Source organism: Salvia hispanica, chromosome 2, assembly GCF_029641045.1.
Source record: "Salvia hispanica isolate PSC_SH4W2 chromosome 2, Shi_PSC_v1, whole genome shotgun sequence".
In the NCBI taxonomy this organism is placed as follows: Eukaryota; Viridiplantae; Streptophyta; class Magnoliopsida; order Lamiales; family Lamiaceae; genus Salvia; species Salvia hispanica.
Window position 1 is genome coordinate 44,670,454 of NC_142693.1, and position 10,509 is coordinate 44,680,962.

The 10,509-nt window shown below is 37.9% G+C and overlaps 2 protein-coding genes across 2 annotated transcripts; one reads left to right on the forward strand and one right to left on the reverse strand.

Annotated features, from left to right (window-relative positions):
* Positions 1 to 1,405: 1,405 nt before the first annotated feature.
* On the forward strand, positions 1,406 to 4,647 carry LOC125208635 (Phospholipid/glycerol acyltransferase family protein). The gene is made up of 5 exons (XM_048108290.2): positions 1,406 to 1,675; positions 1,878 to 2,005; positions 2,573 to 2,658; positions 3,528 to 3,665; positions 4,142 to 4,647. Exons 1-5 carry the CDS (start codon positions 1,479 to 1,481, stop codon positions 4,418 to 4,420), a joined length of 828 nt encoding a protein of 275 aa, XP_047964247.1. The 5' UTR covers positions 1,406 to 1,478; the 3' UTR covers positions 4,421 to 4,647.
* Positions 4,648 to 7,382: 2,735 nt separating this feature from the next.
* LOC125195984 (uncharacterized) lies at positions 7,383 to 8,765 on the reverse strand. The gene is made up of 2 exons (XM_048094305.2): positions 8,005 to 8,765; positions 7,383 to 7,922 (listed from the first exon to the last, which is right to left on the reverse strand). The coding sequence occupies exons 1-2, from the start codon at positions 8,710 to 8,712 to the stop codon at positions 7,383 to 7,385; spliced, it is 1,248 nt and encodes a 415-aa protein (XP_047950262.2). The 5' UTR covers positions 8,713 to 8,765.
* Between the last annotated feature and the right edge of the window lie 1,744 nt (positions 8,766 to 10,509).

Genomic DNA, 10,509 nt, shown 5'->3' on the forward strand with positions numbered 1-10,509 from the left:
TTTTTTAATTTTTTTATATAAGGCATGCGAACGGTTATAGGGTGATGTAAGCAACTGTACGCCTCCTCAAGAGGCGGATTTTGAAATTTGAAAAGCAACCAATTTCCCTCCAAAAGTTTTGCTTCAAGATTTTGTCTCCCCTATGCAATTCTCAATACCACACAAAAATAAAGTTGAAACACCAAAGTACCAGGTCGAGGATTATGAATGACAAAACAATTTTCCTAAGGAGCTTGGTGTTTCGAAAATATTTTTGGAAGATTAATTTTTTTCTTTGTTTTGATTTTTTTTTTTTTTAGAATAAGCGATTAAACTATTTACACCTGCAGATGAGTATTCTCAAGATCCCCTAGGTCAGTGCACGGATAAAATTTTGTTCCTATTTTACCTGACCCAAGAATTCTTTGAGAATAATCATTTACCTACAAAGACCTCCAATTAGCCACCGCCAACTTCTCCGACTCCAACAAGCCCTCTGCAAACGACCTCGACAATGAGATCGACATCCTCTCCTCCCTCTACAGCCCCTCCCTCGTTAACCTCCTCGACTTCTCCACCAACTCCCACGACAGCCGCCTCCTAGTCGAATTCATGAGTAATGGTACTTTGTACAACTTCCTCCACACCAATCCTCGCCCCCCAACCTGGCCCCGCCACCTCCGATTAGCTCTCCAGACCGCCAGAGCTAGATATGGTGAATTCGCCGCCGTTGGTGGTGGATTGGGCGATTCCGCTGATAAGAAAGCAGAAATTCATGAGCGAGTACGATCCTAGGGTTCCGGCGCCCAGGGATGCGAGAGTGAGGAATATGGTGTCGGCGAAGTGTGTGAGGTCGTGCAGAGAGAGGAGGCTGTCGATGAAGGAGGTGGCGAGGTGTTTGGGTGAGCCGCTGAATTCGTAGAATGGATTATCGAATCCTTGCATCATGGGGAAGGATGTGGAAATCGTTGAAACGCTATTGACGAATCAACAACTAGAGTCGGAGATTCGAAGCAATTTGATGGAATTAATGGTTTAGGCCTACAACTACAAATCTCAAATTTTAGAATTGATGAGGGAGAGTGATGAATTGGGTATTGCCGGCGAGGGGGTGAGGAAGAGAGATGTGAGAGAGATTTTATTTTTAAATTTTAATTTTGTTTTATTTTATTTTAATTAATTACTAATCTGGTCAAAATTTTGTTAATTCACAGATGACCGTCAGAAAATTGACGGAATCGTCAAAAAAAGGACCAAACCGGCAGCGTTTTCGTATGTTTAGGACCAAACCTACAATGTTTTCGTATGTTATGGACCCGTTTTTCATAAAGTGAATATTTTTGGACCAAATTCGTATTTTGAGCATATATTTAGAACCAAAATTGACCTTTACACTTTAAAATATGGAATTTTGGAAATCTGGACCGATGGATTAAACCCATAACTCTTTATCTGTGGTTTTAGTTTGAGGTCGCATCGGAAATCGGAATCAACAGGGTATGGAGTGGGCGGCGAGAAGAGATCACCTCCGTGGAGTTCCTCGCAAAATGATTTTCATGGCGGTGGGAGCATTCGCCAAGGCTGTGGCCAATCTGCTAAACACCACCACCGTTTACAACGCCGAAACCCTCCTCCGCCTTGTCCGGCACCGCCCCTCTGGCGTCCCCCTTATCACTGTCAGCAATCACATGTCCACGTCAGTCATCCTCTCATGTAATTCATCGTCTTGATTTTGTACTGATTTCGGATTTTGTGGAAGTTAATCGGAGAATGGTGATTAATTATAGGGGATTTCCATGAGATTGGAAAAGATTTTTATTTGTTTGTTTTTATTCATTGGGTAATGGTGAATTTTGCAATTGCATTTTATTGTTTTAGCTGAATAATTTGTGGTTCAGGTTGGATGACCCAGTATTGTGGGGATTCAAGGGTTTTCCTATAACGGATGTTGAGTTAGGGAGATGGGTACTTGCAGCTGAAGATATATGCTTCAAAAACCCACTCTATTCATATTGTTTTCGACTTGGTATGTTTTATTCCATTACTTAGTTCATATATGTTCTGCATAACTTCTTTAGTGTTGTATTCAATGGATATATGATTATATGTGATCTTGAAACACAACAGAGTAACCGTTTAAATCATCTAATGCGTTTATGTTAACTTTAGCCTTTTGCAAAACTTCATCACTGGGATTAGAGTTACATTGTGGTCACTTGCTTGATCTTTGAGTAATGCTGCTAATAGTTACTACCTCTGTCCCTGAAAATTTGATACAGTTTACTATTTCGGTCCGTCTCTGAAAATTTGATACACTTCACTTTTACCATTTTTGGTAGTGGACCCCATATTCCACTAACTCATTCCTACTCACATTTTATTATAAAACTAATACTTTAAAAGTAGGACCCACATCACACCAACTTTTTCAACTCACTTTCCATTACATTTCTTAAAACCCGTGTCGGGTAAAAGTGTAGCAAATTTTGGGGGACGGAGGTAGTATTTAATACTGCTTGTTTGTTTATCTAGTTATAAACTACTTTTCTAAAATAACAGTTACTTGAAGTTACAATGAGTGTGGAATTAACAGGGAAATGTATTCCTATAAGAAGAGGTGGTGGAATCTATCAGGAGCACATGAATGAGGCACTTGATCGCTTGGCTGATGGAGCTTGGGTATTTTCCTTTGTCTTACTTATTTTTAAATTTTGGAAGAATGTGGTGCGCTCGTGTGTTTCTTCTTAGCCTGTGTGTATATTGGTAGGAATTACCACTCCTATCAATTTTATTAGTACTACATTTTTTGAACGTTTTGTGATTTTACTCTTCACCTCTGTAATACACAGATTTGAAACTTTGATGTGGCCATTTGCTATTCGGGAAAGGCATTCATTTCTGTCTCACATTACCTATTGGCTAGTGTGTTTAAAACCATTTATGTTTGTTAACTTTGCGTCTTTTCCGAACTACCAAATTTTAAGTGACCGTCCTTAAGAGTTTTTTCTTCAGTCAAACACCCATTCGATGGTGTAAATAGCAATGCTAGATTATATCAATTATCTGTTGTGGTTTCACATGTTTTGAGGATCTTACACTAGAAGATAGCACATGTTTTGTCTGATTCTGCAACCAGATAACTATTTTAAGCCACTATCAATTAAAGACTCATTTGATATACTAATAAATATTGATGCTCAATTATATAGTTTCTATTTGCAATCCCATATCTGCTCAGAAAAAAATTCTATGTACTAAATGTTTCATGACCTTGGAACACAATAACTATGACAATATGTAGATAACTACCAGGATAAACTACTATCAAAGCTTGTGATTTAGAGTAGACGTTTCTCATGCATTTTTTATGTTGTTTGGTGAATATAGATTTTAAGAAAACTGTCCTATGTAAACCCAAACAACTAATTATGATTGTGTTGTCAATACCATGATCCTATGCTATGATTAGAAAATTATATGTTTCCCACATATAGAAAAAATGCAGTTGCTCTGAAGAATCTGTTTTTACTTTTATGCCAAATGAACAGTTGCATACATTTCCAGAAGGAAAAGTGTATCAAGAAGATGCACCTATACGAAGGTTGAAGTGGGGAACCGCCAGTCTCATTGTTCGTGCCCCCGTCACTCCGATAGTTTTGCCAATAGTTCATCAGGGTTTTGAACAGGTATTCCTTCTGTCATCAATTTAATATGATGTACTACCATAGAAGGTTAGCCAATTTTGATCTTGCTTTTTCTCGTGCTTGGTGATCTAGGCAGATTGAGTAATGATTTTTAATATATGTAGAAGTCATGAGCATTGAGCAAGTTACCAACCTATACTATGTACAACTTTCCTGGACTGTTTGCGAAGATCACTTTGAGCTTATTTGGGTTTTGACACTTATTGGGTCTTCTTCTCTCTATGAAGAAGTTTATTGAGCAAATTAAGGGCTTGGGTTAGGCCAATTACTGTGATTTCAAGTAAATTCTCATAGTTGTCTATTAAAAATAATTTTGGGAAGAGTTTGGCAATACTTTAAAAGTTGATCACACTGTTACAGTTATATCTGTTGTTTATGGTAGTAGCTGTTCCAGAAATCTGCAACCACGATTCACTACTTCCTTTATGAAGTTAACTAACGAATGTAGCGTTCTGCAGGTTATGCCTGAGAATTATATGTTTGGCAGAAGGCCACCTTTCCCTTTGTGCAACAAGGATGTTCGGATACATGTAGGCGAGCCAATTGTGTTTGATGTCCCGAAACTGAAGCAAGAGGCGGTAGAAACGTCGAGGGATTTATCATTCTCTCACTCTGGATGGCCCAAGACCATGTGTGGATTGGATGAGGCTGCACAGAGATCACTTTATACCAATATATCGGACCAAATTCGACAGGTCTTGGAGAGCTTGCGCACATCATCTCTCAAACTCAACTGAATCACTCTTCACCAAAGAATCTTCATTTTCTAAACTTTTTTGTATTGTTGTTAGATATCGTTCTCCTTATTACACATGAACATCCAAATCCATTTTTGCTATACTTGACTTTCTTCACGTCTTTTTATTCTCATAGATTCTCAATTAGGACGGGCCCAACCCCATAAATAATGGGGTTCTTTTTTTGGGTCATTATTTTTTGTTATAAAAATAGTCTTTTTTGCTTATCTCAATAGCCCATTAATTTTTTCTCTATCTACTGTTGCGTGAAAACAAGACAATGATAGCATTTCCATTTTTTGGCACCGACATTAAGGGAGGAGTGTTAGCGAGAAGAAAGTTGGTGATTTGAGTATAGTAGATAAATGTTGATAGAGAAAAAAAATAGAGATTTAAAAAAATATATTAGATATGTTGATTTTTATTATAAAATAAAATGACATAATTATTGTAGAATAATTATGAATTAAAAAAGAATACATATTAGATAAATTGATTTTTATTATAAAAAAAATGATATAATTATTGTAGAATAATTATGTGCGTGAATTGATATAGTGGTAACACAATTACCGTTCGAGGCTGAAGATCTTAGATCAAATGCATCGTACAATTCTATTCATTTGCTAATCAAACTTTTATTACAAAATAGTTACACTATAAAAGTTGAGATTCTATTATTAAGTCATTCAGAAAGCTATCATGTGTTAATGAATCTTTTATTGGCATGCAGAAGTTGAGACACTAAAATAAGTGGTCTATTTTAACTCTTCCATTTGAAATATTTATCATGGACACGAGATTTAAGAAATTAATATTTAAAAGTTTAGAGAGAAGTAAAGTAGGTGGAGAATAAAGTAAGAAGAATTATTATTTTTTGCTAAATAAGGAAATGTCTCATTTATAGTTAGACATTTCAAAAAAGAATATGACTCGTTTATCTTGGAAAGACAAGGATATTACTCCCTCCGTCCAGCAATAGAAGTCTCGTTTTTCCGTTTTTGTCCGTCCGGCAATAGGAGTCCCGGTTCTACTTACTATATTTGGACAATTTAATTACCCTCCCAATTCTCAATAATTTACTACATTGCCATTAAAAAACACCACCTCCCCCAAAATTAACTTATCTCTCTCACTCTATCTATCCCTAAAATCACCAATACTCACTCTCTCACTCACCAAAATTCTCACTCTCTCGCTCACTAACATCAACACAACTCTCCCTCTCTCTCTCGCTCACCAAAATTCGCTCTGTTGAAACCCTAATTCGACGCCGCCTCCTCTTCCTCCTCCCAATCGCCGCCTCCTCCTCTTCCCCACTCTAGCCTAAATAGATTATGTACCCTCTGAAACCCTATCCCCCATCTATGGGCTAGATTCGGCCGATTCGATGTCCACCGTAGTTCCTGAAACGCCGATGGTGGAAGTCCCTCCGTGGACCGATTCTCAGCCCTCTATGTTCCTTGAAACCCCAGATCTGGAAGCTATACTCGATTCGGAGCTTATCGTCCCTGATACGCCGGAGACCATGCTCGATTCGGAGCTTATCGTCCCTGATACGCCGGGTTATGAGAGTCCCGACTCCACTGTGGTACCTGAAACTCCGCGGGTGAAGAGGCGGCGGCGTCCTGTTGAGGAAGAGGAGTGGTTCAAGGAGTTCCTCCTGATTCTCTTGCCCGGCATGAAAGATCTCCTCTAATATTGTGAGTTTTGTAAGAATCACCCCCTATCTAGGGTTCGGAGATTCTGACTTGGTCTGTATTTAAGGTTACAGTATTTTTTTGTGTTGATTTAGCCACCCCCTTTTGGGTTAGGAGGCTTAATCTTGCCCTATATGTTGGAATTAGTAATGTTTGACTGATGGTCGCTCTGGAATTTGTTGTGGGTTGCTGGAATTTGTGCATTCTACTGCTATATGCTGAAATTTCTGATGTTTGGCTGATTAATCCAATTGTGGTGCTTATTTGTATGCTGAATGGCTCTGAGGGATGTTTATGATGGTTTATTGTTGCTATACTTGCTGCAATTTGTTATTGGGTGGTGCTGTGGTGAATTGTGGTGCTTATATTGTGTGAAAAGCCACCCCTTGATTAGGTTTGGAGGCTTTTATTGGTTCCCTATGCTGAAAATTTTCTGAGGGATGTTTATGATGGTTTATTGTTGCTATACTTGCTGCAGTTTGTTGTTGGGTGGTGCTGTGGTGATTTGTGGTGCTTATATTGTGTGAAAAGCCACCCCTTGATTAGGTTTGGAGGCTTTTATTGGTTCCCTATGCTGAAAATTTTCTGAGGGATGTTTATGATGGTTTATTGTTGCTATACTTGCTGCAATTTGTTGTTGGGTGGTGTTGTGGTGAATTGTGGTGCTTATATTGTGTGAAAAGCCACCCCTTGATTAGGTTAGGAGGCTTTTATTGGTTCCCTATGCTGAAAATTTTCTGAGGGATGTTTATGATGGTTTATTGTTGCTATACTTGCTGCAATTTGTTGTTGGGTGGTGCTGTGGTGAATTGTGGTGCTTATATTGTGTGAAAAGCCACCCCTTGATTAGGTTTGGAGGCTTTTATTGGTTCCCTATGCTGAAAATTTTCTGAGGGATGTTTATGATGGTTTATTGTTGCTATACTTGCTGCAATTTGTTGTTGGGTGGTGCTGTGGTGAATTGTGGTGCTTATATTGTGTGAAAAGCCACCCCTTGATTAGGTTTGGAGGCTTGTGTCCATTCCCTATGATGAAATTTTTCTGAGGGTCTTATAGCATCATCCTGCATATTTGCATCACATTAGATTTGCACTATTTCTATACACCAAAAAAACAAAAACATCAGACCCTAACCCAAATAATAATAGGGGCTGACCAACACACCAAAAAAATCAGACTACCCTATTCCATAAACACTATGGCCTGACCAACACACCAAAAAGATCAGTCCACCCTATTTCATAACCATCACTTTGGCTTACTTAGAAGCCAAATGCATTTGACAGAGGGCCAATATCATACATTGACCCATCATTGTTCTCTGGCATTTGTAAGTAATGCAGCACCTCTCTCACAAGATCCTCCTCCACTTCCAGCACTTTAGGCAATCCAACAGTTCTTTGTAGCCTATCCTTGTTGATGTGAGGAACTTTGTAGCCATTTCCAACCCTGCACTGTAGGATTTCAGTGAGGCAAGCCTGCAAGCTTAGGAAAACTTTATTGAGAGTTTGTGGTGAAAGCTCTGCAAAAGAGCTACACACATTCCCCACAAGTTCATCCACAGTGCTGCATGGTTTCTCATACTGCAGTGACTGAATTGCTCTAAAAAATCCCAAGTCTAAGATGTTAGTGTCAGGGGAATTAGGTGGTTGACAAATCAGTTCGATTTTAAATTCATCTGAGTTGGCAACAACCTGAAATTCTGGATCCATAGCTGTTATATGTGGGGTTGCATTATCTTGCTGAATGTAGATGTCTTTGCTTGCCCAAATTGGCCACTTGGCCTTAATTGCAGGTATAATCTGGCATGAATAACAATAACATAGCTAAATGATGATCTTTGTTGAGTTTTTAAGATCTGATTGAATGGAAAAAGTTGCATACCTTGTTGATAAGACAGTCTCTCATCACTTCCTTTGTGACTGAATGTAATGGCTTGGTTTCCATGGTCCCTCTGGGCCTGTTCTTTGACTTCCTCTGTGCTGGCAGTACTTCAGTGAAGGGAAATATTCCCACCTTACCATCATAAGTTGCCTGCCCATCCATACCAAAATGTGGTCTACTGACAGCACACATAAACATAACTTTGGTGATGAATCTCTTGGATTTGCATGATCTATATGGCTCATCCTCATCCGGCAAAAGGTAGTACCTGTCTGATGCCTTGGTCATATAGAACCATTTTTCATCTATATGCACTACATTGTGCATGCTCTGATATTGAACTCTACCTTGAGTAATTTGTGGCTGAAGTTGACTAAGACTCCATCTAACTCTTGCTAGCTTATTCATATTGGTGAGGGCAGGTTTGATTGCATTCGTATGTGGCCTTAATTTACCTTGCTTCACCCATACACCTACTGTGCTATTGCTAACATTCAATTTGACAGCCATTGTTCTCAATGAAGCTCTCTCAAGAATAGATAAGTTTCTAACCTTTTCTTCATCAAGTTGTAATATGTCAGCATGTGTGTATCCTTTAATCTTTCCTTCCATGCTTGCAGGTTCTCCCCTTTGCATCTGCTCCTTGGCTGCCTTCCATAGCCTGTACACGGTCTTCCTACTGACCTCAAATGTCTCTGCTGCCTCCATTACAGCCCCTCTTGCAAGTACTCCATCATGGCTGTGCTTGAGTAGAAACTGCACCACATTGTTCTTGATGTTGCTGTTCAAGTGTTTGGTTTGCCTCTGCCCATTGTCCATCCCTATGATGAAATTTCTCTGAGGGATTTAAATTTACATAAACTAAGGGAGTTTTTTTTGGAGTTTCTCAGATTTTGGGGTTGGTAAGAGTGTCTTAAATGAGTGTAGGTGGTGTATTTATAGCTGATGTTTGGAGTTGTACTTTTTGGAATTCAAATTTCCCTCAAACTTTTTGTAGAGAGAAATTTGAACATTTCAGTTCCCTCCTCGTATTTTTAGCACTTTTGGAAGTGTATTTTGAACAGATTTGAAATGAATGTGATGAATTAGCATTTGAAAGCATTTTGTTAATGTTTGTGTAATTTTTAAATTCAGTTTTTCTTTCTTTCTTTCTGTCCGTGAAACTCAAGACATAAAAATTCCAAAAAAAAAATTTGGCAGCTTCTTTAGTTTTGGTAGAATAAGCCAAATTTGGCACCTTCATCTCATACCAATAAAACTTCCAACATGGAAGAAAATATTTTAACACAATTGAGGTGGGTCCCAAATTCCACTATCACACACCATTTATTACACACTCCAAAACTTTCTTAAAACCCGTGCCTTGGAGAAATGGGACTACTATTGCTGGACGGAGGGAGTATTTTTGTTCATCAACCAATAAATGTTTCATTTGTTTTTTTACTATTTTTAGAAATAAACTTCACATTCCACTAACTTTATTGCATTCTCATTTTAATATAATACTCCATCCGTCTCATAGAAATATACCATTTGGATTTAACACGAGTTTTAATGTGTAATTGGTAAACTAAGAGAGAGTGAGAAAAAGATTGTCATAAATGGATATGGACTATTTGTGTGAGACGAACAAAAAAAGAAATACGACCTATTTCTATGAGACGGAGGGAGTATATAAAATTAGGAGTCATCTTCAACTAACATTTTTCACTCACTTTCTTTTACAAATTCTTAAAACCTGTTTCCGATCAAAATTGGCCTTGTATTGTTGGACGAAGGGAATATTAATCATTAAACAACATGTGTTAAATAAAGAGAGAAAATAGTATTCCCTCCGTTCCATAGTAATGGAGGCAAAAAATTTCGGCCCGGAGATTAAAAAAAATTGTGTTAGGTGCGTTAAGTAAAGAGAGAATAAAGTGAAAAATGAAAAAGGTAGAGAGATGAAGATAGAAAAAAGTAAGAGAGAGTAAAGTAGGTGTGGAGAAATGTGTTGACTTTTACTAAAAAGAGAAATGACTTTATTACCATGGAACGGACGGAAATGGAAAAACGCCCCTATTACTATGGAACGGAGCGTGCTTGACAATTTCAATTTAACCGATTCAACTCTAACTTAACAACTCTTCATTAGTATATTTTTATATATTGATATATAAAAGAAATTTTTTAAAGAAAATGTGAAATTTAATAACAAAGTAAAAAAAAATGTAACACTATTATGAAATGGAAGAAAATGTGACAATCAAACAAATGAAAGTGAAAGAATAAGAATAAACTAGTTTGTGTAAAATTAATAAAGAATGAAACAAAAAATTGATTGATATGTATATAAAAATGATACGTCGAAAATAATAATCCCAAATCCACAGCAATTTCCTTGTGGCCTTATCGCCTTCACAACCCCACAGAAGTAGAAGTACGCCGTCAGGCTCTCCCATCTCATCCATTTGAATGGCTGGACTCCTCTCTGGTGCCTCACACTCACCGTTGATCCCACTCCGC

What these genes read in the sequence shown, in the direction of transcription:
- LOC125208635 (XM_048108290.2), top strand. Translation starts at nt 1,479, where the DNA reads ATGGAGTGGGCGGCGAGAAGAGATCACCTCCGTGGAGTTCCTCGCAAA. An exon ending in GTCAGCAATCACATGTCCAC is followed by an intron (nt 1,676 to 1,877) that starts GTCAGTCATCCT and finishes TTTGTGGTTCAG; the next exon opens with GTTGGATGACCCAGTATTGT. An exon ending in TTCATCAGGGTTTTGAACAG is followed by an intron (nt 3,666 to 4,141) that starts GTATTCCTTCTG and finishes AGCGTTCTGCAG; the next exon opens with GTTATGCCTGAGAATTATAT.
- LOC125195984 (XM_048094305.2), bottom strand. Translation starts at nt 8,712, where the DNA reads ATGGAGGCAGCAGAGACATTTGAGGTCAGTAGGAAGACCGTGTACAGG. An exon ending in GAGACTGTCTTATCAACAAG is followed by an intron (nt 7,923 to 8,004) that starts GTATGCAACTTT and finishes TATTCATGCCAG; the next exon opens with ATTATACCTGCAATTAAGGC.